The 26,647-nt window shown below is 36.5% G+C and overlaps 1 protein-coding gene and 1 long non-coding RNA gene across 3 annotated transcripts; both read left to right on the top strand.

The window, feature by feature from the left end:
- The first annotated feature begins 1,157 nt into the window (after positions 1-1,157).
- LOC116214665 (solute carrier family 35 member F1-like) lies at positions 1,158-6,886 on the top strand. 2 transcript variants are annotated; one of them, XM_031550073.1, is made up of 11 exons: positions 1,168-1,793; positions 2,390-2,484; positions 2,931-2,988; positions 3,364-3,558; positions 3,999-4,075; positions 4,454-4,536; positions 4,793-4,844; positions 5,244-5,312; positions 5,783-5,869; positions 5,977-6,038; positions 6,484-6,886. In XM_031550073.1, exons 1-11 carry the CDS (start codon positions 1,670-1,672, stop codon positions 6,665-6,667), a joined length of 1,086 nt encoding a protein of 361 aa, XP_031405933.1. In that variant the 5' UTR covers positions 1,168-1,669; the 3' UTR covers positions 6,668-6,886. The 2 variants fall into 2 exon arrangements, with proteins under 2 accessions (XP_031405934.1, XP_031405933.1); XM_031550074.1 differs by lacking the exon at positions 3,364-3,558 and having other exon boundaries at positions 1,158-1,793; positions 6,484-6,846.
- Positions 6,887-8,202: 1,316 nt separating this feature from the next.
- On the top strand, positions 8,203-10,013 carry LOC116214987. Its single transcript, XR_004158388.1, has 3 exons — positions 8,203-8,475; positions 9,043-9,110; positions 9,725-10,013. It is a non-coding gene; the product is annotated as an uncharacterized LOC116214987 (long non-coding RNA).
- Positions 10,014-26,647: the final 16,634 nt, after the last annotated feature.

The raw sequence follows: 26,647 nt of genomic DNA, 5'->3' as shown, positions 1-26,647 counted from the left end.
ATACATTGGTTCGTCTCAATATGATAATTCGTCCGAGCGGATTAAAAATCAAATCTCACCTAGTTTCAAACAAGGGAGGGGAAGTTGTTATGAGATGGTTGTGACTGTGGGGAACAATACTGATAAATTAATCTAAAAATTTTTACGAAAAATCACATATAGTTGTTAGTTGGATGGCGCGAATTAAAAAATCCCACCAATTTTCAAACAAATTAGGTATTTATTTACTTATTAACGGGTGATAATTATGGAACCCATGTAATTTGCTTTGCAGATATTATGTTTCCTTGATTTTAGGGAGAAAAATTAGGAAAGCTTGTTATGGGAAAAAATATCGATGAAAATGTAATCGGAATTAAAAAAAAAACAAGGCCCTTGGTGACCATAAGTGGTCACGGCTGACTGCCGTCAATAGTAGTTGGTTGCCGCCTTGAAAATTAATGGAGTAGATGATAAAGCCATCAACAGAATAAAAATAGAAAAGAAAAAATTATCGAGATGGACATGATTGTTGAAAACCGAATCGTCGGAAACAATAACCGATCAAGCATTGACATGTTGCTCGAGTTGGATATCATCGTTCGAAACCTCATCGTTGGAAGCCATTGTTGATTGCTTTTAAACGGCCCATAGAAAAATGAAAAGAAGATTGAGTTGGACATGATTATTCAAAATCGAATCGTCGGAAACAATCACCAATCAAACATTGACATGTTCCCGGAGTTAGATATCATCGTTTAAAGCCTCATTGTCGGTTGCTTCTAACCAACCGAAACCGATTTGGATTTAAAACCAATCAAAATTGTAAAACATTTTATGTTTATAAAACTGAATAATATTGGTAAACCTTCTCCTATTGGTGCTGTTGATGTGGTGGTTACATGGTGATGAAGAGTGATGTGGTGGAATGTGATTGGTACAAGTGGATGCCCAAACATGAGTATAATATTGCGGGCAAAAATTGTAAAAAGAAAGTATAAAGGACAAAATACTAGGAATAGAATATATAAATAATGAACGAATGATAATTAAAACTAAGATCTGATAACTAAAATTTATATAACCACTATGAAATACAAGTTAGCATTTCATTTTAAAATCACCATTGTATCATCCTCCGCCCAGACCTGGGCGGGGGAGATTGTGTATATAAAGAATTTGGGAACTCCGCTCAGCCGTTCCCTTCGAATCGAGCACCGTGAAAAGTCAGGTTCCATCCGAGAATTACCCTTCTATAATCCCCTGTGCAGACCTGGGTGGGGGGAGATTGCGTATATAAAGAATTTGGGAACGCCGCTCAGCCGTTCCCTGTGGACCGATCATTATTAAAGGGGAGGAGAGAGATTCTCTTCACCTTTTCCATCTCCTTCCTTGTCTCTCTCACTTTCTCTTTCGATGTCCTTTTCATCTTCGTCAATCCCCCACGTATATGTAGTCGCACCAGCTGGTACTGTCAGTGGGGCATTCGGTTTCCGGCACGTCTTTCCTTTTCGGGGACGCTCCATATTCACGGGGGGCTGTTAACATTGTGATCGCGTTTGGATTTGCTCAGCTGGGTATCATCTCCCAATCCTCGTCCTTCTTGTTCTTCCCGGGATTTCGGGTCGTCAGCTTCATTGCCATAGACATAGTGGGGGAGAGAAAGTTTGAGTCTTTTTTGGGAGGGTGAATGAAGATGATGGGATTCAAGGAGTTCTGGACGAAGAAGACACTTGTGGGGCTCGCGTTGGGGCAGTTCCTCTCTCTCCTCATTACTTCCACGGGGTTCTCTTCCTCTGAACTAGCCAAAAAAGGTATTTTTTCTTTCTTTCTTCATTTTTTGGACAGTCCTTCTTATGAGCTGATTATATTTGCGATGACTGATCAGATAATATGTAGCATGTGGTTGTTTCTTTCTGTTTTATACTAAGTATCATTGAATTGAATCTGAAAAGAAAATGTTTTCTTTTCCTAGTTTTTGTATGTCTTCTGTAGTTTTGGTCACATATTACTTATATATCCAGAAAATATCTCATCAAGTTTTGTGTTTTTTATGATCAAATAAGACACAGAAAACTTTGTGCAGGAGTTACCTTTTGTCCAAATCTCCACTCTTGCTAAAAATGAATACAATTTTCGCCCAATTTCCCCTGCTATTGGAATGGGAGGGAACAGAGACTGGAATTGATTGTCCAGAAGATTTTGTTCATAGTTTAAAACTCTTATGGGATTATCTGCTTGTATATTGATATGTATTGTGAAATCATATTGAGGTTGATGATTCAAGACTCAAGCAGAAGAAACATATCATGATCTTTGGGTAGTTTTGTCTTATGTTCCATTGGTTTCTCATGTTGAGAATTTGAGGATGAATCTTATTTCTCGTATAATCTTTTTTGTTGGATTTCAGGGATTAATGCCCCGACTTCACAGTCTTTTCTAAACTATTGCTTGCTGGCAATTGTTTATGGGAGTATCGTCCTGTACCGCAAGCAACCTTTGAAGGTTAATCTCCATTTTTTTTTCCGTTTACTTCTTTGCATCTCTTATCTTTTGGCAATACAAATCACATCCAGGCTTGGGGTGGGACGGGAATTTCCAACCTGGAGCGGGGAATTCAAAGCTTGTTATTTGCTTTTAGATAGCTGTAGTTTAACTGCATGAAGGGCGTGATTTAAAGAAGAGAATTGTTAAATTTTGACACTGCCTTCTCAAGTTCAGCATCTTTTGGTGAGGCATATCCTTTCCTTTGGGATGTGGATAGTAGCATTTTTTTTTCTTTGTTTTGTGTTTTGTGGATAGTAGCATTCTGATGATTTTCTGAAGTGGGTATCTCTGTACAGGTCGCTGCTTCTTGTTTTCTTCCTGCATTTTCTGTTTCTGCTTTCTTTTTTCCTTTTTCTTTTTAATTTACTGCACTCCTGAGACAAATTTCTCTAAAATATTTGCAGGCAAAATGGTATTATTACATAGCACTTGGAGTGGTAGATGTAGAGGCCAATTTTCTGGGTGAGTTTGAGTATATTCTCTATTCCAGATTGAATATGTCACCAGCCAAATAATAAATAAACAAAAAAGTGAAAGCCTTACCTAATCTGTGGGTCTTTTTGCTTATGTTTCGCAAGATCTAGTAACTCATATGGCTTCTGATTTGTTCTTTTAAGATTAAGCTGTGCATACGCGGCGCTTGATTGTCAATGCATAGGCAAAGTCTCTTTTTCAAGATAAATGCTTGGACAAATTTACCGTTCTTAATAAGTTCAGTTAAGCACTCCTTGGGCCGTTTCTACTACTGAGTCTGGAAAAGAGAAAACAATTCTTTCTGAAAGTTAACCTATCTCCTTAATGTTGATAATGTCGATACTGCATTTATTCTATTTCCAGTGGTCAAGGCTTATCAGTACACATCTATCACAAGCGTCATGCTTCTAGATTGTTGGGCAATTCCGTCAGTCATGCTCCTCACGTGGCTTTTCTTGAGCACAAAGTACCGATATAAGAAGATCACAGGCGTGGTTATCTGTGTTGCCGGTCTTGTTATGGTTGTTTTCTCAGATGTTCATGCGGGTGATAGATCGGGTAATTAAATCTTTTGCATTCATTAGTTTTCTATAGTTGCATATGCTGACTTAATAATTTAGACAGAGAAAACTTGTGATTAGGGCTAGTTGGATTTTCTCTTTGTAAGCATTAGAAGCTGTTTTTGTCTATAAAACTATTTTTTAGGCCTACATTGATGTTCTTCAATCTGTTTGGATTCAGTTGGGCATGAATAAAGCTGTTGGGAAAATGTGTGAATTGAACTGAAACTGAAAATAAAGTCTGGAAATGAATTGAGTTGGAATATTGATGGATTTTGCGAGTTATAGGAGTACTGGATTGATTTGGCATGCCTTTTTTATTTTTTTCCTCCAAAGTTGTTGGTTTTCTAGTCAAGTTTCTGTGGGTCATTCTTATACTTATGTGGCTTCTTCCACTGAAAATATGTGCTAATGCTTTCAGACTTTTATATAATGTAGGTGGGAGCAATCCTCGTAAAGGTGATGCACTTGTCATCGCTGGAGCGACACTTTATGCTGTTAGTAACGTCAGTGAGGTAGGCAAATTCTTGCGGTTCTTTCATATAGGAAACTTCTTATCTGTTTTCTTCTGCGTAAGCATTTCTGGATAGCAAATTGTACTGTATAACTGATTGTTTGTAAGCATGAAATCCAGTATAGGAATTTTCTAAATGAATGTTGAGGTGTATGCTCTAGTTTCATGCTCACAAGTCCATTTGCTCTGTTTTGAACTATAAATTGTTTATATATTTTGAGATGAGACATTTTGGTTACTGTGGAAGATCAATCATTGCATGCTAAATAAGAGCATTGACTCTGTAATTAATATTAAAGTCTTTTTATTCTTTGTATCCTCTTATGATGGCCATAGCTGGATTTCTCAGTAAATTACTGTTTAATTTGTTATTGGACAGGAATATCTTGTGAAGAATGCTGACAGAGTTGAACTGATGTCAATGCTCGGAATTTTTGGTGCCCTTATCAGTGCGATCCAAATGTATCCTTCAGATGAACTAATGATTTTCTTGCTTTCTGGGTGTTTTGAATTGCTTACTTTCCTAGTAAGTCTAAGGCTAATCTTTTTCCAGATATCAGTAAAAATCCTTCTTTTTCCTGTGAAAGGAAGCAGCTTTTTGACTCAAAGATGAACACATCTACATAAATGGGCAGCTAAAGGCCAATTTTGTGAATCAGTTTCTTTTTTCTAGAATGTTTTCCTGTAGGTACATGTTATTCCTTAGCTGATCCTACAGAAGCGTTCTTGAGCGTAATGAGCTGAAATCCATTCAGTGGTCTGCTGGAGCAGTGAGCTTTTTTGCAAATCTCTATCTCTAGACTGTTAGGTTTTAAGTGATAAAACTGTACCCTCGTGAAAAAGCCTAGAAGCATTGCTCATGGTTAGAAAGTGCATCATGGAAGTGTGACACAGTTAAGTGGAGCATAAATTTATGGCAACTCTATAATACTCAAACTCGCAACTGGTGGCAATGAAAAATATAAAAATGCATGGTAGCAGCAATAAGGCCAATCATTTGGCAGGCTTCTGAAGCTTTATTGCTCAAGTTTCCTGCTGATTTTCAGTTTAATAGAGGGGATTTGATCCAGACACAGCGCTGATGTTAAGAGAATTTACATTGTATGCGAGGTCATTTTGTTCCATCTGTGTTTTGATGACTCAATTATGGTATTCCAAATTGTTTTCAGGCTCTTCCTTTTGTGGGGTTTTCGTTGGCTATGTTCCTCTTCTACTCCTTTGTCCCAGTTCTGCTTAAGGTTTGGCCTTTTGTCACTCTTAGTCAATATTATCAAATTTGCACCTGTTTTCTACGAGTGGCTCGTGCTTGGCTTGCCTTTACATGTTTGCATTTTGGGGTCTCTCTCAATAAAGGCAGTTGCTAATATGAGACTGCTCACTTCTCTATGTTCCCTTGTCCACACTCCGCAGTATGGTGCATTTGCTCATTTTTCTTATTTGAAATTGGAAAAAATTTGGTAATTTACAGTCAAGTCATGCAAAATTTCTCTTTTAAGAGGAAAATTTCGACATTTACATAATGCTATATAACCGAGCGTAGGAGAATTTCGACTTGACATATGCCATAAAACAGGTTGTTCATTGCTAGGTGAACAGTGCAGCTATTTCTTGGCCATTTTTTTTCTATTTCCATTGTACTGCAGTGCAATACGACTGTTTTAGTTCATCTGTGATATTAGTCATTTCGACCTACATTTTGTTGCTGCAGATTAATGGGTCCACAATGCTTAACTTGTCGTTGCTGACCTCGGACATGTGGGCTGTCCTTATTCGCATATTTGCTTACCATGAGAAGGTCCGTTTGTTGTCTCAGTGTATTCGTGGACAGCAATTCTAAAGAAGGGGGAGAGTTTATTGGTTTCTTTTGTTCATCAAATTAACCTCTCAGGAGTTTGTCTGTAGGTGGATTGGATGTACTTTGTAGCATTTGCTGCTGTATCCGTTGGGCTCGTCGTCTATTCCAGGTCAGTAACATTTCAATTCCTCATAAAGATTTGGACTCGTTATACTGCACGAAACATCCAGTGTTCCAAAACCGAGAATAGTAGAGCTATGCTACTTCATCCCAATTAGATTTTTTTTTTTTTTTTTTATTATATATATATATATATATATAAATAATAGTGACCAAGAACAATCTGTGATTTTGAGTTGGTTTAATCACCAGTTCTTCCATTCCAATCCGTTGTTTTGGCCTGTATTGGTTCCAAGCCTTCTCCAAACTAGGTAGGGTCTTGGTTGGTGAGTGTTGAAAGCAGTAGCGGGCGGAAGTATTTGCATCTTAACAGCCTAGTCTGGATCCTAGATAAGCCCCGGATTTGTGATTATCCCACGGACTTCTTTAGTTGACCATCCCAAAAGCTATGGTAAAATCTGTGTGCCTGATGGGGCCTGAATTTCTCCTTTCAGTGGCGACAAAGACGACCAAAACCGTGCGGATGTTGCTGATGAAGATGCTGAGAGGAGCAAGCACTTGGACGAGGAGGCATGCTCAGGAAACCGGGACAGGAGCCTTATCAGTGGAACTACAAAACCCGAACCAAGGACCAAGCACAACTTCGAAAGCAGCAACTCTTCAGCCGTGGTAGTATGAGGAAAGAATGACTTTCGCATCATGGAAAGGGCCATACGATCATTTATATGTTTCTATTCTATGCGGACGAAGAGATCAAATCGATCTCGCCGATTGTCTTGATCATTTAAAAAGTTACGAGATTTATATAGCAGCTCTTTTAAGGGGCCGTTACAGTACAAATTGCAATTGTAAATGCATCTTTTGCCAGGGGTGAGTCTTTACCTTCACTTTGCGTAATGTCGTCCTTGCCTTGTATTTGAATTTTCATCCATCTGCCGGCACTTTGAAACTCTCAAGCCATCTCCCGTAATATTCGTCTGCCATTGTTGCCCATCAAAGGACCACCATAGGTCTAGAACGATGGCGGCTTTGCGAGCCCACCATTAACCTCACCTGAACCACATCTTGGTCTGTAGCCCACCCTTACCCTTAGCTGAGTAACATCTGGGTTTCCAACCCATCCTCAGTACTGTCACCAAGCCACATTTCGGTCACGAGTCCACCAGGAGACATAGTCCGAGGATCACTAACCTATGGCGGCTCACACCATGGGCTTTGTAAGGTCTCAATGAGACTCCCCTAGGCTCCTAAGCCTTGGGATTGCCCAACTCAGGTTTTCATGAGACCAAGGCTGGATTTGCTCAATCCGGGCCTCGGGAGCCATAGGCTGGGCAATGTGGTCAATTAGCTGCGGCCATCCCGGGGTTTGATATGTTGTAACTTCACTTGCCATGTTTTATGTTTATCTTATTTTTAATTTAAAGCTAGGCTGCAATGTAGGAGATAAATTTTACTTTTACGATCGCTATGTCAGCACGTAATGGTAAATCTAACATGATTGTAACGTCAAGATAGATTTTGAACTGAAATGAAACATCGTGCTCTTTTGAGTTACAAATTGTGAGACTTGGTATTTTTATTACCAACATGCATACATACCCATATACTTACATATGCTTATATATATATGGGAAAATGCTAACACATATCACAGTTTCGAAAAATTAACATGGAGCATCAAGAAAATTTGAAATTTTTCAATGTGCATCATATCGTTACTCTTCCGTCCAAAATTGAATTGAATGGCGACGTTACTACATTTTCATGGACATGATTGCACAAAAGAAAACTTGAGGGATTTAAACGTAATAAAATGAAAAATGTAAAGAAAAAGGGGCAACGATCGAGGAGCCCCTCTGGCCACATTTTATTTCGTTTAAATCCCTCAAGTTTTCTTTTGTGCAATCATGTCCTTGAAAATATAGTAACGTCGCCATTCAATTCAATTTTGGACGGAAGAGTAACGATATGATGCACAGTGAAAAATTTCCAAATTTTCTTGATGCTCCATGTTAATTTTTCTAAATATGATATACTATGAAAATTGTTTTCAAACTGTGGTACACGATGTCATTTTCTATATATATATATATATATATAATGCACTTTAGATTGCTGGAGCATGGCATGGGCTCCACGTGTGATTATTTTTTCCTTTTCTCCCTTATTTATGTTTTGCTTTCTTCATTTACTCTGTTTTTGGTCGAGGGAAATGAAAAGAAACAGAGAGCACCAGGGGGAGAGAGAGAGAGAGGAAACGGAGTAGAAGGGAAGAGGTGAGAACTTGATCGAGAGTTTGGGCTGGATTACGGTAGAGGAGGAAGGAACGAAATCGAGAGGACGATAGGGGAGTGAGAGTTTCGGGGTGACAGCAACAAAGAACCGCAGGGATGACGAGCTATGCCAAGAGTATAGTGGCTGGGAAATTCGAAGTTATTCCAAGGGTAGAGTTTAGATTGCAATTGGTTAATTAATGGGCGTGTTAGGTATGTATTGTTGAGCTGACGTTGTTCAATTTTCTTCCTTTCTGTTCTATCCCTTGAAATTTGGTAGTAACGTGGTGTGGAGCAGACCAAGGATAGGTGATATGCATGAGAATAGAAGGGTAGGCATGCTTAGGATATATAGCTGGCCTTACATGTACGGTTTTTTTTGTTGATTGCATTTTCATTTTGTGAATTTAATAGAAATGGGTAGTGGGCTCTTTTAAATTGGAGCAGGAAGTAGGATGGACATGTTTGTTAAGCTTGCATTTGTTTCGACAGTTGTTACGTTGTGAAGATTTGGGTATTTTTCGCCGTGCATATGTACACATGTAAATACATGTATATCTCTTGTTCTTGACTTTTGTTATATATACTTGTATGTCATTTCTTCTCAAGAGTCGGTTTGTTGCCTTGCACTAATCTTTATTTGATTGAGATTTTCTATGTGAATTATCCTTTCTAAGTTGAATTTCATCACGAGAAATTCAAGGACAGATTAAGTTGAAAATAATAAGCATATATATATTTATTTATATTGGATGTTCTAACTATGTTTATAATTTCGAGGAGCCGATGAGACCGAGACTATACACCCGAAAGGCTCGACTCGTTGAGTTATCATTTTGGGGGTCTTTGTGAGTATTTTTATTTCACTATAGAATGAAACTAAATCTTAAATTAATTATATCAATGCTTGTTTGAATGAGATAAGTTGAATGAAGATAGTATGAGGATTTATTGTAAATGAATCCAGTTAATTGCGGTGTGATGATATTATTGTTTATAGCCATGAGACTGCTGATCTGGCGGTATATAAATAGGACGCCTAGATCGTTGATTCGGCGTGATATAAAAAGGAACGCTTAGATCGCTGATCCAGTGTGATATAAAATGGACGCCTATACTTGCAGGAGGATAATGGGCAACACCCGCTTATGAGAAATCAAATGAGGAGTTTGTGGATATGAGTGCGGGGTCATGGTATCGTCGAAACTCTGTCGCGAGAATTGCGACCCTATGGCTATTATTTGTTGTTTAATAATGATTGCTTGAGTTATGTAATATTGAATTGGCTAATAATGGAAAGGTTCATGACTGGAAAGTAGGTATATATATCATTAGAAATTTTGAAGTAAATAATATGACTGTAATTGTTGATGTGAATGCATAAACAAGTTGATACTTCATTTTATTGTGAAATTTAATACTCACTGAGATACAATTCACCTTCCTGCATATATTTTTCCAGATGAGCAAGGAGCTAGATTTGCAGCACAGGAAAATCTTATTGGACATCGGGGGATTAGCGTGAAAGATTTTTGCAGTTAGATCCACTTATAGTATAAGTAGTAAGTTATTGTAGAATGTTGTAATTATGTCATGACTTGAAACCTTTGTTTAGTTGGTTTAGTACTATGGTTGAGAAAAAGTACTCTCTTGAGAGATATATATATATTAGAGTCTGCTAGATTGGTTATATATTTTTTTGGGAGTCATGGAAAGCATGTTTTATATGAATAGTTCATGTGATAATGGATATCGAGAAAATATAGAGGAAATTTTGCTGAAATTTTAGGTCGTGACATAAATGCAAACTTGGGATATATTAGGGAAAACTATGAAATTATAGGCTTTCTTTTTATTAATTTACTCTTACTTTAATGAGTTAACCTGTTTTTCTTCATAAAAAATCGTGGATCGATATTTCTCGATTTTTCATAATTTTCATTACACTTTTTAACGTATGTAAGACAATTCTCATTAATCCTATAACATCTATTCAATGTATGCAGAAGTCTATTAATTCCGAGCAAGAAAACTCATGCACATTGAAGAAACAAAAAGGTACTAGAGTACCACCATTGAAGTAGCTAAAAGATTAGGGTTGTGGGGGGCATAGGGAAGGGATCCAAAGATGGAAGGTACTCACCACCATAAATTGGTTCAAGTGGTTTAACGTTTATTTCCCTTAAGTAAAGTCTCCGGTTCAAGTTTTATGAATAGAAAAAATTCATACTGAGAGAGCTCCACTTCCTTAATGGCCGGACCATGCTTGAACTGGATTAGTCAAGATTTGTTGAACTTTCGGATACCATGATATACACCGAAAAAAGAAGAAGATGGAAGGTATACTACACCCGGAAACTAAGTGGCCTTAAATCATCAATTTTGACCCCATATTTCATCGGGCAAATTACAAAAAAAAACCCAAATTTTGTATAAAGTCTCAGTTTTGTCCTAAATTTTGTTTTGTAATAAAAAAAACCATAAGTTTTCTAAAATGTCTCAAAAATGACCTCCGTTATAACTTCCGTCAATTTTTGTTACTAATGGTGGGTCCCTTTAACAGTCCACGTAGGTCACACGTAGGCAAAAATTGACGGAAGTTATAACGGAGGTCATTTTTGAGACATTTTAGAAAACTTATGGTTTTTTCTGTTACAAAACAAAATTTAGGACAAAATTGAGACATTTTGCAAAACTTGGGTTTTTTTTTTATAATTTACCCTATTTCATCCGAAAAAGAATACTCAAGTTTAATTAATCTTTGCAAACTATGGTTTGGTGCAGTAATACTATACCTCGTTTTTCATGTCACGGGAGCCATGCGTTCAATTCCCATACATGGATCTTCATCTATTATAGAAATTATATATTTAAAATTTCATTGGACCTACAAGCGATTAGGCCCATTTTCAATCAAAAAGTTCGGATTGATAGGTTATGGTATCAAATAATTTATAAACTCATGAATTTCTAATCAATATTCTGATGAATAAAATTTCAACTTCTATATATAATATATAATAACGAAATGAAAAAGTATGTTCAATGAGATTGTGCAATGTGTCATCCCATGATTAATAAGATAGTGTTGTATGTCAAGTCCTTAGCTCTCTATTGCATGGTTTCACCCACAAGAAAGCTTCATTCTAATTAATTATAAAAACAATCCCTAAAAATATTAAATAACCATTTAAGAAGTTAATATTTTTAAATTCATACATGGAAAATTAGATAAGTTAGAGAAAATTAGAGAAGTGGAAATCTCTCATCACATACAATCTGCGACAATTCCCTCCCCCTCTGTCTCTCTATTTTTTTTAAAAAATAAATCTCTCTCTATCTCTCAGGTATTCATTCGTTCATTCATCCATTAATTTTTTTTTGTAATTTTCCATGAAAAATAGTTAAGCACCGAAGAGTTTTTGGTTGGGGAAGGTGGTGTTTTCTCTTATGATGCAAACACATAGAACCCTCCACAAAAATAAAATAAAATTAGAACTCCTAAAATGAGAATGAAAAGATTAGGAGAACGAAAAATACTTAATTAGCTCAGTAATTAGGAGGGTTCTTTTCAAAAATGAGAATGAAAAATAATTTGAAGTAAAAATAAATCAAATATGTGAAAATATATATATGCAAATAATTAGTTTCCCAAGACAACAAGCAAAACAATGTAAGGCAAACCATTTTTTTAATATATATATATATGTATGTATTGAATTTTTTGAATTATATATTTTGCCACCCTAATGTTAATGGGTAAGATATCATAAATGGATTCTAAATGGCAGTTACAACTCATCACCTTTTTTTTTTTCTAAAAATTAACTTGCATGCCTTTAAAAACCACTTTCATGAATTACTGAGGAAAAATCACTATATTTATCATTTGTTATCAGTTTAAAAAGAGTATTTCTTTGATGTTAAATTAATTAATACACATATTTATCATAATAAGCTCTGTACATTAAATTTATCATTATGCTAAGGGCATCGATCAAAAATCAAATTCTTGGTTGATTTATATTTTCTTTCATATCTCAACATGATTTCCTCTATTTGGATTTCTCTCTAACATTTTCATTAGCATAACTCTATCATAATAACTAACTATTATATGTTACTTGGTTTTATTTTTGTTATTTTCATCCTTTTTTTTATCCATGTGCCGCTGTTAAATTAAAAAAAAAAGAATATTAGCCACTAAAGATTATCGTGATGTCGACTCTAAGTTATATTTATATATCTATATATTAAATTACAAAAAAAACCCAAATTTTATAAAAAGTCTCAGTTTTGTCTTAAATTTTGTTTTGTAACAAAAAAAACCATAAGTTTTCTAAAATGTCTCAAAAATGACATCCGTTATAACTTCCGTCAATTTTTGCTGCTGATGGTGGGTCCCTTTAACAGTCCATGTAGGTTACACATAGGCAAAAATTAACGGAAGTTATAACGGAGGTTATTTTTTAGACATTTTAGAAAACTTATGGTTTTTTCTGTTACAAAACAAAATTTAGGACAAAACTGAGACATTTTACAAAATTTGGGTTTTTTTTTTGTTATTTACCCTATTATATTCAATATTTATATATCTATATATTCAATACAATATGGAATATGGTGAAATACAATACTCTACATATAATGCCAAGTAAATTTTAAACACTCAACTCTGAACTCGCTGAACCTTTCAATTGGTTGAAGTTTATCTTTTATTGCTCATGCAATTAATTACTTTTATTATTTAATTAAAAATTTTCCAAAATATAATAAATTAAATCAAATCTACAAAAAAATTAAATAATCTAAAAAATTTTAAAAACTCAATATTAAAACTAACCTTGTTTTTCGGTATAGTTTAAGTTTTATAATATATAATAAAGTAAGTATTCTTCATTAATCGCCAGATATTCTAAAAACTCAAATCCTTAACTTCTCATTATTCCACTCCTCCAAACTTGCATTTAGGATTAAATAAACATGAATAATAATTAGATAGACCTTCAAATTAATAACCCACAAACTACAATGTGTTTTTCCTGCTTTTTGTTTCTAATATTTTGTTGGTTTGCATTGGAATTGTTACCCTGTGTGGCTAGAGCAGAGTTGCTTTCATATTCTCCGTTTTCTCTTTCTCCCCTTGGGCATCATGTTGAACAAAACTCTTCAAACTTTCATTTCAATAGAGCAAACTCAATATGATGAATTTAATATTCTTTTAATATGAATTAAATTAAATTATGCAAAGAGAAAATCTAGGACGTTATTTAAAAGTATTTTGGCAACATAAACTAATTAATATTTTCAAATTTTAGGCAACAAGTTTTATAATAATATATAATATATATGAAAATAACTCTTTTTTTGGGTGTGCACCATGGCATCTGGAGAAACCAAAATTTGGCCCAGACTCGATCTCAGACAGAAAATGAAGTCTTGAAGTCCTAGAGGACGGTTTTCAAGATAGATTAGATAAGTCATCGAGTTCTCTCCTTGCATGTTTGATAAAAACAAAGTGTCTTTGATTCTCATATTTTATATAATCGAGGGTATGTGATCGGGGAACCGACATCCTCACGTAGCGAAAAATACACACCACGGGGTTATTTTGAAAAAGCGAATTTTCTCAGTTCTATGAATGAGGGCGCAAAAGGGCAATTACTTTTTTGAGTCCAAAATATTTCCGGTCCAAATTTCAGTCAAAAGGTGTTTTCTGGGATTTTATAAATTTTTTAGACCAAAATTTCTCCAAGAAATACTCCCAAAACAGTTTGGAAATGGATTTTTAATACTTCAGTCAAAAGGTATTTTTTGGGATTTTATAAAATTTTTCAAACCGAAACTAGACAAGAAAATACTTTCAAAACGATCATGTTTTAAAATTTTAACTCACTACATAACAAAAATCAACAATACAATTATTACTTTTTCCTTTTTCTTCAATTTTTTAACCATTCAACTTAATTTTTAATATTAAATTCTCTCAACTATCTATTATTTTTTTCACAATTCAACAATACAGTCATTACTTTTTCTCAATTATTCATTACTTTTTCACACTTTTTCTCATAATTCAACGACACAATCATTACAACTCAGTTAAAATCAAAACTAAACTCTACTTAACTCTAAAACCAGACACACTACTAATTTTTCAGTCAAAAGGTATTTTTCAGGATTTTATAAAATTTTCAGACATAAATTAAACCGGAAAATACTCTCAAAACGATTAAGAACAGAATCCTTAATTTTTCAATCAGAAGGCATTTTTCGGGATTTTATAAAAGTTTTCAAACCAAAATTATACCGAAAAATACTCTCAAAATGACCCGGAACGAAATTGTTAATTTTCCATTCAAAAGGTATTTTCTGAGATTTTGTAAAATTTTCATACCAAAATTAAACCGGAAAATACTCTCAAAATGGTCTAGAAATGGATTTTTAATTTTATATTCAAAAAGTATATTTCGGGATTTTATAAAATTCTAAACCAAAATTTGACCATAAAATACTCTCAAAATGGTCCGAAAATGAATTTTGAATTTTGCTGTCAAAAAGTATTTTTCGAGATTTTATAAAATTTTCAAACCAAAATACATCGAAAAATACAATCGGAACGAACTGGAACGGTATTTCTATTTGTGACGGATGATGGTGTAATATACGATTATTTTTTTGAGATCTAAAATACTATCGGTCAAAAGTTTAGTTAGAGAATATTTTTTGGAATTTTATAAAATATTTTTTGTCCAAATTATATAGAAAAGTACGCCGGAAACGGAATGAAATTTTTTTTTTACGCGTTAGTAGCTTTTTGTAATTTTGGTGAACAGTATCGCCGGAGAGATGTCGGCAGTGGCAGGAAGGTGCATCGGCTGCCAAAAAGGGTAGCGGCTGTCGTGGTTGGCCGGCCGGTGAGCCCCACATTGCTTGCTGATGTCAGCGCTTGCGTCAACCGTCCCTATTCTCTTCTAATTGTTCTGGTGTCCTCCATCTCTTCTCCTATTGCATTTCAATCCTTTCGCTGGGGTGTGCGGATATGGGTACCTTGTATTTTTTGTGATTCCCGGACCCTATACAATATGAGACATGTTCCAAAATTTTGGATCAAAACCCTACCCTCTTAAACCTTGGAACCAGATCTTACTAAGAACCAGTATAATACCACAGGTTCTAGATTCCCATTTGGAACATGTAATTATTTTATAATTCAATCTTTAATTCGGAATCGGACTCGATAGTAAGGGTCATCGGGTCTGAGTACCCAGTATTTTCATGATACCTGGACCCTACCCTGTAAGGAACATATTTCAAGATTTTGAAATCGATCCCTACTATGTTGAATTTTGGAACCGGAACCTACCTTGAACCTGTATTATACCACATGTTTCGGATATCCTGTTGGAACCTATAAATTTTTTTTTGTCTCCATGGAATTGAATACAATCTTTGCTTGTTCAACCATACTGGAATGTTTGCAGGCAGCTAAAACACCCAAAAGCACAACTCAGATTTACAATTCTAAGGTTTTTGTTCCTTTTTTAATGATACAATTTGGCTTCTTTTTTTTTTTTGATAGGTTGTTTTTTCTTCGGTAGGATTTGCTTTTTTCTTTTATAACACACACATATGTATATATATACACACGCATACGAAATATAGTAACATATATAGAGAACAATTCGGTTTAGAATTCCAATTCCGATTTTGATTCTGAGTACCCTATAAGTTGGAATTGGAACCTGAACCGGATTTCACCGATTCTCAATTTTCCTACCTGGATCCTACCCTTTTCTTAGCAAGTATTACCAAGAACCTACCATAACGAGTAGGTTCTAACCGATTCCGATACTATCCTATACCCATGCACACCCCTATTCCACCTGCCCCGAAACTTTTGAAACGCTTGTTTTCGCCCCAAGACTTTTCCTTTTGTCCCTTATAACTCCCCCGCTAGTGAGAAGTTTCCAGCTCCTTCATTTTCGTCCCAATAGTTTTTTAATCAATTCAAAAGGCCCCACAGTCCCTTTCCTCTATAAACAGAGGGGCCTTGCACTTGATAAAGGACTTTTTGGCATTACAGACTTGAAGTTTTGCCAAGAAAAAGAGCCCCGCATCCCGATTTACTGATAATGAAACCTATTTAGTAAGGGGGAAAAAAACGAGTTTGTCATGATTCTCACTATTGGAAAACCGAGCATTGCAGCGAAAAGTTTAAATATGGTAAAAATCAAATTTCTATCGCATGTTTGTTTAATCAAAAACTTCAAGATTATATCTCGACACAAGAATTGCCTTATAACGAATAGGTAACATCACATATCGAATCCACAAGAAAAGTTAAGACTTTTATACTAACCTTGTTGATTTGAGACGATCAAACTAACCGTCCAAGTGTTCGGCCTCTAGCTCATTCACACGAGCGCATCTCCATCGAGTTTAGGCTCTTCTCGACCCATACACTCTGATCTAGGTCACCAATCACAAACAGAATCGTCATGAAATGAAAGGATCACTTCAAGGACGTCAAGGACAACATCGGATCGAAGAAACGAAGTCGAGAAAGACTCTGAATGACCTCGGGAAGTGTGCGGCTATACTGTGGAAACCTCTTAGCCGAGCTCCCTCTCAATCTCTCTCTTAATATCGGGTCGATAGATTGCATTTTAGGGTTAACTGGAATATCATATCTATATATATCTTTACCCTAGGTGTCAGCACCCCATTTTGGCTCATCAATCCAAGCAACAATATCATTAGTCATTCAGACCATGACTTGAGCATGAATACAGAAAACGACTCAACAGAACAACAAATTATTATTCATTCTCAAGTCAACAAGAACAAGTAGATGATATGGGCGAACACCAGAAGAACTTCCTAGGTCATTCAGAGCTAACAGAGCAAGCAAAAGCCTAACAATTCCCAAAATTGGCATTTTTCATAGTACAAAGCCGACAGTACTATTTTTCGATAGTTCGCTCAACCATAAAAAAAATCCAATATTGGACTCCAAAAATCCACAACAGTGCCAAATAGATGAAAAGTGTATTTAAATGCATTTTGCAGATTATCTGCTCTATACAAAATAACTTTCTATATACAAACAACTTTTCAGTAGGAGTCCAAAAAGGCCCGTTGATTAGAGAAAAGTTAATACGAAATGTCAGAAACAACCATGTCCCACAAACATACAGAGCATGAGCATCACAACAGATCTGTTCCCGGAAGCCATGCAGATATCCCGAATGACTTCCAAACGACAGAACAAGCATACATTTCTTCGAAAAGGTATAACCAGAGACTGGTCTGACAGAATAAAGACAAACGAAGTTGACCCTGCATTGCCTTGAAAACTCCAACGGACAGACGCAATTGGACCAAACAGAAAGTAAAACCCTTTTTAGTTTCTCGAGTGACCTCCGAGGAGTAAGAAAGGCTTTTTTTCAAGGGAAATCCTTATCCGGAGGTCCTTTTTGCGGAAACTTGACGTCGAATGCCTACCTTACACAGTGCTAGACATCCCAAGGCTTAATGAGGAATCGTCAAACTGAATTACACAACCCATCCAGGCCTCCCGAGCAATGCTTTAAAGGTTTCATATACACTTTTCTAGTCCTTAGAGGTCGTTTTCGATAAACGGAGATCACAGTGATCTCCGGATAGCCAAAGCAACTCACAAAGCAATATGAGAAATCTGGTTTCGGCCTCCTAGAACGTCTCTGACTCCACATTTGCAATACCGGTTTAAAGGTCAACTATTCATTCCAACATACAATGCATGTCAAAATGACCAATGCAGAACACAGATGCAAGATATGCTGTCAGAAACGGTTAATTTCGCTCTGATCGCTTAAAACGAGCAAAACCGGCTTTCGAGTCTCATGTTCACAAGAGGCATTTTCTTACGAAAAATGCCAATCTTGGACTCATTTGAACCGTTTTATCACGTACATCGCCAATTCGACGTTCAATTTGAACTAGGAGCCTCGAACGCACGATCAATTGAGATTCGAGCTTCTTCCCGACTTACCTCCAACCCAAGTAGGACCCATGGCATCTTCTTCCCCTTGCTCAAGACAAAATTAGCCAAGTTGTATGCAAAATATCTAGCTTTGTCCTTCTTGCACTCAACTATCATTATCCATGCATTCAATGCATTTGGCTCTTTCTCATGAAGAATACATGGATGACATTCATCTTCATCTTCATTAAGCTAATTGACTTTTGCTAAGCAAGCTCCTAATTACACTTTGCTTTCACTAATTGCTCATTAACTTTGCCTATGTATTGCATAAAGTTCATTAAGCTAATCACTTCTTGCATGCACACTCTCTCTAGCAATTCTCTCTCAACAAATGCTCTCTAACTCCCTTGCAACCAGTAGCAAACATATCAGCCATAGCAACTAGAAAACCAAGCTAAAACCCTCAAATTTAAGTCGGAAACCATGAAGGTCACTATTCGACTTAATTCCGAACTCAACCAAAATTCATATCTCAAATATTTTGGAGCTCTTGAGTTCATTTCCAAACTCAGATTTTTCATTTGAGGCTTTCAATTCATCATTTCAGGTCATTTTATGCTCTCGGGTGACCATTCATGTGCTTAGACGCACGTTTAGGCGTGCAGACGCGCGCTCAGGCGCTCGCCGGCTCTCCCGCCAAAGCGCACGCTTGCCAGTACACACACCCGTGTGTTCCTACCTCCCTGACGCTCCAATGCGCACGCCAGTGTGCACACCCGTGCACGTCCGCCTCTCAACGCCTACACGCCCGTGCTCTAGCATACCCAACGCTCGTGCTTGTGCACTTGAGCACCCATTCACATGCCCAGCTGAGTCACCCAAATCTCCAACCCTTCTCCGACTCCTTTCTCGTATCTTGAGGCTAGGTATATTACTCCTGACTTAGATGAAATAAGGCTTTTTACATTTCTCGCATATTTATGGAGGAATATGGTTTATTAAGCATGTTTCACTTGCAAGTTTATATTTTTATGCACTTTCCGGTTATATTATGCATGTTTATCCTCGGGCTCTATGCTAGCATGTCGGGAAACATTTAGATCGTAGTCAAGGAGACCGTTCCGACCCGGGACAATCAAAATACCTCTCTTTACCTCCAAGTGAGGTGACCGAGTATTGTTTTGATGTTTTCGAGCAAGAAATGGTCTTCTTGTCCAGATCTAGTTGATTCTCGAGTTTCGTTATGTTTTCCTACATCCATGAAGTCGGTATTGATTTATCGATTCCTTAAATAATATGTTTGTGCGTGTTTTGCGTGTTTAAACGTGTTATCAAATCATGGTAATGCTGACTTTTGTTAAAACGTGTTATTTAGCATGTTTGATGTTTGAGCATGTGAGAAACGACTAAAAAATGGGACGAGGAAACCTCTTAAAACCCGATATGAGTCAAGAGATCTCTTGAATTGTTTCGGGTCATTCGAGGCTTCCTCTTCCTGAATAAAGTCCATTTCTCAGATTTTGTGCATTCGCAATTTTAATATCATTGCAAATCTCGCGTTAAAACACCTATTAAAATGTTATTTTTCAAATAACATGCATGGATTCGTGTAACGGTGACCTTTTCGAGCCCATTTGGTTTCGAGGGTATTTCGGTCATTTTGACCAAATTATCCTCGACCTTTTATGGACCCGTCTTGGTCGCCGAGTCACGAGTCATTTTCATTAAATTAATGCATTCAGCAATGATCCTTAAGCATTAATTCCACGAACAGGTTAATCGGGACGTTCATACGATTAATTCACTCGACTTTAACAGGCTTGCACGAATTGGCCACTAACCCGTAACTCGAGTTGACGAATTACAAAATGGTGTTAATGCCCTTTCAAAATCTGCATACTTGCAAATCAGAGACGCGCAATATGATGTAACATGGACGTCTAGGAAAGACTTGTGTGTTTTGACTTAAGTTTTACCTGATTTTAGGTAATTCAGGTCGGAATACAGAAGTTTTTCCTAGATCACTTATGGATAGATCGATCGAATCTTTGGCTTTTATGGGATTCTCACGGGTAATGGCAGGTTTGCAGGTTAGGACTTCAGGTTCTAGGCTTTCAGACAAAAGGCCTTTTGTGCATTAATTCGTAAGCAATTCAATGGTGTAATACAGAACAACTGTAAAAATAATCCACACTCACGAGACTTGATTATAGGCATCATGTTTGTCAGGTTCTCCAAGCAAAGCCGAATGCAAAGTTTCTGCATACGTTTGTTTGTCTAGGGTAGGATTTGCATGCCAAAATATCCCGAGCTAACAACTTGCTAATTCACGTAAATACGACAAAATTCAAACACCTTGTTTGTTCTGCATGCTACTTGTTACTTTTCTGCACCTGATTGTCATGCGGGTTGAGCTCGACCCCTAGGACGCATAGCACTAGGGTTCAACGCCCTAATCACAGCTCACAGGGTCCAATGCCCTATTCACTGAGTGTGCAATTGAATTAAGTTTCGGTACTTTTCCCAAACTCACGGTGAGATAGAGTGGAATAATAACCGGATACGAACTGATTGAGATTCAACCCTTTGTAATTTATAATTTGTTGTATTATTTTGAGAGCACATTATAAGGATTTTAATTTGTACATTCATTCTGTAAGAATCTCAGTCGGTGAGTCGAATCATTCGAATCGGTTTAATGCTTGTCAAAAGGAAAGTAAACCTAAGATCTCGCGGTCTAGTTCATGTAGGGATTCAACCGTCATGGTTTGATGAACTGTAACGCAAGATAGTGAACCAATTCCCCGATATACGAGTCTACTTCTCTATCGGCTTCTCAACCGACATCGTTTGTTTCGTCGAATTTTCGATATCAAAACGTGTGAGCTGAGCACAGCCTAATTCATGCGCTAAATGAATAAAATTGCAAGCCTGGCAAACTAGAGTACCGAAAGGGTGTGCGTGATATAGGCCTGCACGTAACATGAACCCCTGAACTCGGACTTTCCAGTTCTGCATAGACCAATGCCTCAGCTAAATTAGGTGTTTCATACTCCTAGACTCGGGTAACTTATCGGTCATCGACCTTCAGATCGTAAAATGATAAGTGGCGACTCATTCTCACGCGTGTCTGTCACGCATCCTTGGCATCCTTGGGAAGGTGGATACTCCCAAGCCGCGTGATCCAAAAGCACGCATGTGGGCCCCGACGAGAGTCCGGATTCGGGTTCGTACACTAGGGACTAAAGCGCATCTATTAATTAATCCACATTAATTAACAAATCACAAATGAGTCCTCACACTCTAAGTCATCCAATGACTTGCCCTTGTATCAAGAAAGAAAGATCAGACATGTCCTCGACACGAGTTTCCAATAGACAATCTATTTATAGAAACTCTCCAAATAAGGAAACTATCGTATTTCCTTAATTAGATTTATCCTTGATGTTGTAATCGGCTTCAGGATGTGCTAGCACCCTTGCAACCACATTGCAAGCCTTATTCGATAATTAATTCCTAATTAACTTCCTAAAGTAGAATTAATTCTTAGACACTCTTAACGTGTGCGACTAACTAAGTTCATCACCAAATGGCAATGGGATTATAATATCAACCCATTTGACATTGCCAGAAACTCTTTCTGTAACCAAAAGCATAATTTCCAAAATGCCTTTGGTTCTCGAAATTCACGAGTGACGCCTAGCAACATATCGTGACAATCCAAAAAAAATTAGATGTTTATTTATTAACATAGAAAATCTATATAAAAAAATGAAAAATGAAAAAAAAGGAGATGAGGGAGGAAGTCCTTCCGATGGGGTTCCCTCGTCGGCTACCTAGTCACCCGACAATGTATATGTCACTTGTAATTATAAGAAATCCATTATCCAGTTACCTTAGTCTACACTCCAAATATAAATAGACCTTCGTAGGAAAAAAAAAAGAAGCCAAAAAGGCGAAGAAAAATTTCTCACATATCAATTCTTTCTTATCCTTAAGAAACGCTAATTTGAAGAGAGTTTAATCAAGAAGACTTGGTGGGTTGACTCCATTACCATCCATCACCACAAGTCCATATTATATCATCTCTAATATATGTAGTTTTATATGATACTTATTAGTTCATTCATCTCTACTGTATTTAACATTTGTTCATTCATCCAGTCGATTCCCTTCTCCCGTCATGTCTAAAAATATATTTATTCACTACCAGTTGAGACGAAAAAATCAACTAGTCTTTAAGTCATCACCTAGTTGATGCGAAATAATAGGATATATGGGGCTATTTACGTTAGACTGATTTTCCATGCATCCTCAAGCAGTAGGACCATCTGAAAGTGACAATGTTTTGTTTCAGTAGAGGAAGTAAAAATTTGAGAAGGGAAAAACAGAAAATATGAGAATAATGAGAAATTAACACAGAAGTACTAAAACTATACGAAAAGTTAAATTTAAGTTCTAAATCTATCAATTTGGTTGAAGAAGTCCTAAACGTTTAGTCCATTGGATACTTTGAGTCCTAAACCTATACCAAAAAATAACACTATTAAGCGGGTCCACGTGGCACTTCCTAATTGGTCCATTAAAATTTTTATTTATTAAAAATAGAGAATCAATATAAAAAAAAGAAAAAGAAAGGAGGTGGGAGACGAAGTCCTTCCGATGGGGCTCCCCCGCCAACCACCTCTCCCCCCGGAGGCGCCTACGACAGTGTATATGTCACTTGTAATTAGAAGAAATCCATTATCCAATTACCTTAGTCTACACTCCAAATATAAATAGACCTTCGTAGGGGAAAAAAAGCCAAAAAGGCAAAGAAAAATTTCTCACTTATCGATTCTTTCTTATCCTTAAAAAACGCTAATTTGAAGAGAGTTTAATCAAGAAGACATGGGTGGGTTGACTCCATTAGCATCCATCGCCACAAGTCCATATTATATCATCTCTAATATATGTAGTTTTATATACTACTTATCAGTTCATTCATCCCTACAGTATTTAACATTTGTTCATTCATCCAATCAATTGCTTGTCCCGTCACGTCTAAAAATATATTTATTCACCACCACTTGAGACGAAAAAATCAACTAGTCTTTGAGTCATCACCTAGTTGATGCGAAATAATTGGATATACGGGCTATTTATGTTAGACTTATTTTTCATGCATCCTAAAGCAGTATGACCATCTGAAAGTGAAAATGTTCTGTATCTGCAGAGGAAGTAAAAATTTGGGAAGGGAAAACTAGAAGATATGAGAATAATGGGAAAATGAACACATAAGTCCTAAAACTATACGGAAAGTTAAATTTAAGTCCTAAATCTATCGATTTGGCCGAAGAAGTCCTAAACGTTTAGTCCATTAGATACTTTGAGTCCTAAACCTTAAACCAAAAATAACACTATTAAGAGGGTCCACGTGGCACTTCCTAATTGGTCCATTAAAATTTTTATTTATTAAAAATAGAAACTCTCTCTATATATATATATATATAAAAAGAAAAATAAAAAAAGGAAATGGGAGAAGAAGTCCCTCCGATGGGGCTCCCCCGCCGGCAACCTCGCCCCTCGGAGGTGTCTACGACCTCCAGTGTCCTCGCCGGGGGAGGTTGTCGACGGGCCACCCCCCCCCCCCCCCCCCCCCCCCCCCCGACAGTGTATCTATCACTTGTAATTAAAAGAAATCCATTATCCAGTTGGCTTAGTCTGCACTCCTAATATAGTAGACCTCCGTAGGGAAAAAAAAAGCCAAAAAGGAAAAGAAAAATTTCTCACATGTCGATACTTTCTTATCCTTAAGAAACGCTAATTTGAAGAGAGTTTAATCAAGAAGACTTGGGCGGGTTGACTCCATTACCATCTATCACCACAAGTCCATATTATATCATCTCTAATATATGTAGTTTTATATATTACTTATTAGTTCATTCATCTCTACTGTATTTAACTTTTGTTCATTCATCCAGTCGATCACCTTCTCCCGTCACGTCTAAAAATATATTTATTCACTACCACTTGAGACGAAAGAATCAACTAGTCTTTGAGTCATCACCTAGTTGATGTGAAAGAATATGATATACGGGCTATTTACGTTAGATTGATTTTCCATGCATCCTAAAGCAGTAGGACCATCTGAAAGTGATAATGTTTTGTATCTGTAGAGGATGTAAAAATTTGGGAAGGGAAAAACAGAAGATATGAGAATAATGGGAAAATGAACACAAAAGTTCTAAAACTATACGAAAAGTTAAATTTAAGCCCTAAATCTATCGATTTGGCTGAAGAAGTCCTAAATGTTTAATCCATTGGATACTTTGAGTCCTAAACTTTAACCCAAAAATAAAACTATTAAGCGAGTCCACGTGGCACTTCCTAATTGGTCCATTAAAATTTTTATTTATTAAAAATAGAAAATCTATATTAAAAAAAAGAAAAATAAAAAAGGAGGTGGGAGAGGAAGTCGTTCCGATGGGGCTCCCTTGCTGGCTACCTCGCCCCACGGAGGTGTCTACAACCTCCAGTGACCTCGCTGGGGGGAGGTTGTCGCCGGGCCACAGCTCCCCCCTTCGGACAGTGTTTATGTCACTTGTAATTAGAAAAAATCCATTATACAGTTGCCTTAGTCTACACTCCAAATATAAATAGACCTCCGTAGGGGAAAAAAAAGCCAAAAAGGCAAAGAAAAATTTCTCACATGTCGATTCTTTCTTTTCCTTAAGAAACGCTAATTTGAAGAGAGTTTAATCAAGAAGACTTGGGTGGGTTGACTCCATTACCATCCATCACCACAAAGTCCATATTATATCATCTCTAATATATGTAGTTTTATATATTACTTATTAGTTCATTCATCTCTACTGTATTTAACATTTGTTCATTCATCCAGTCGATCACGTTCTCCCATCATGTCTAAAAATATATTTATTCACCATCACTTGAGACGAAAAAATCAACTAGTCTTTGAGTCATCACCTAGTTGATACGAAATAATTAGATATACGGGCTATTTACGTTAGACTGATTTTCCATGCATCCTAAAGCAGTAGGACCATCTAAAAGTGACAATGTTTTGTATCTGTAGAGGAAGTAAACATTTGGGAAGGGAAAAATAGAAGATATCAGAATAACGGGAAAATGAATACAAAAGTCCTAAAACTATACGAAAATTTAAATTTAAGTCCTAAATCTATCAATTTGACTCAAGAAGTCCTAAACGTTTAGTCCATTAGATACCTTGAGTCCTAAACCTTAACCCAAAAATAACACTATTAAGCGGGTCCACGATTCTAATTTCAACCCAAAGTCATATGCCCCATCTCTCTCCCCCCTTATCTCTCTCATTATGCAACAGTATTGCTCATCGGTTCTCTTATTTTATGAAAAGTTTGAAACTTGTTTCCTGACTATAAGTGATAGGGACTTGTAAAGTTTCTGGAACTGCTTCGAATTGAGTTCCGGCCAATTCCTGATTGTCGTATGATTTGAGATGATTTAGGTTTAAATTTTTTCGACTTTTTTAGGTGCAAAGATGATTCCAAAAAGGAATAGACCAATAAGAAGTTAGGGAGAAAAAGCAACTTCGCCTATAAGATCCGTGACCACGGTACTATATCAATTTTCATTTGAGGTTTATCACCAAAAAAAAATTTCATTTGAGGTTGTTATAGTGGGAGGGCTCTCTTGTGAAGACTAAGCACCATCTGATTTTGACGAACGAAATAGAAAGCAATAAGATTTATCATTTGATGTTTACTTCTACTATTTTTTACATGGGATTTGGTGTGTGTATATATATATATATATGCTGTTTTTTTAATTATAGGTAGAATCTTACGATTCACGATTCCACGACCCTCGACCGATTCTAGGTAGAATCACGATTCTGACAACCTTGGCTGCATGCATGGCTTGATTTCCATCATAAATTATTAAGCAAAGGGCCCTCAAAGACTTGACTTCCATATTTTTCTGCAATTATTTAGGTACAAGGGCCCTCCCTCAGAGACTTGACTCCCATATTTTTCGGCAACCTTATGTTTGAGGTCGTTCGAAATCCATGGGCCACCAGAATTCGGGTACGTCTCCTGCGAGTTTTATTAGAAAGAGAAACGAGAGAATGAGTGTGTAGGGAGTCGAGAAAACAACCAAGCCTTTTTTGCCCGTGTATTACCCGGCGATGCCCAGTCGTTTAAACCACGTATGTCGTGTGTGTGCAATCTTTCTCTTTGTCAAAATTTCCTTTGGTTGCTTTATGGATGTCCTTAAAAAGTCCAGCTGGAAGAAGAGAATACATAGCATCACGGAAGTAAAAGACTGTCGAGGGATAATAATATATTATCAAATAATATTCCACAAATCCTCAAAATTTAAAAGTTTTAGATGTATCATATATGCGGATAAATCTGAAAAATTTTAAAA

Source organism: Punica granatum, chromosome 7 (assembly GCF_007655135.1).
Source record: "Punica granatum isolate Tunisia-2019 chromosome 7, ASM765513v2, whole genome shotgun sequence".
In the NCBI taxonomy this organism is placed as follows: domain Eukaryota; kingdom Viridiplantae; phylum Streptophyta; class Magnoliopsida; order Myrtales; family Lythraceae; genus Punica; species Punica granatum.
The sequence above is the reverse complement of the archived record's forward strand: the minus strand, read 5'-3'. Positions and strand labels throughout refer to the sequence as shown.

What these genes read in the sequence shown, in the direction of transcription:
- LOC116214665 (XM_031550073.1), top strand. Translation starts at nt 1,670, where the DNA reads ATGAAGATGATGGGATTCAAGGAGTTCTGGACGAAGAAGACACTTGTG. An exon ending in TTCAGTGGTCTGCTGGAGCA is followed by an intron (nt 4,845 to 5,243) that starts GTGAGCTTTTTT and finishes AATTGTTTTCAG; the next exon opens with GCTCTTCCTTTTGTGGGGTT. An exon ending in GGGCTCGTCGTCTATTCCAG is followed by an intron (nt 6,039 to 6,483) that starts GTCAGTAACATT and finishes TTCTCCTTTCAG; the next exon opens with TGGCGACAAAGACGACCAAA.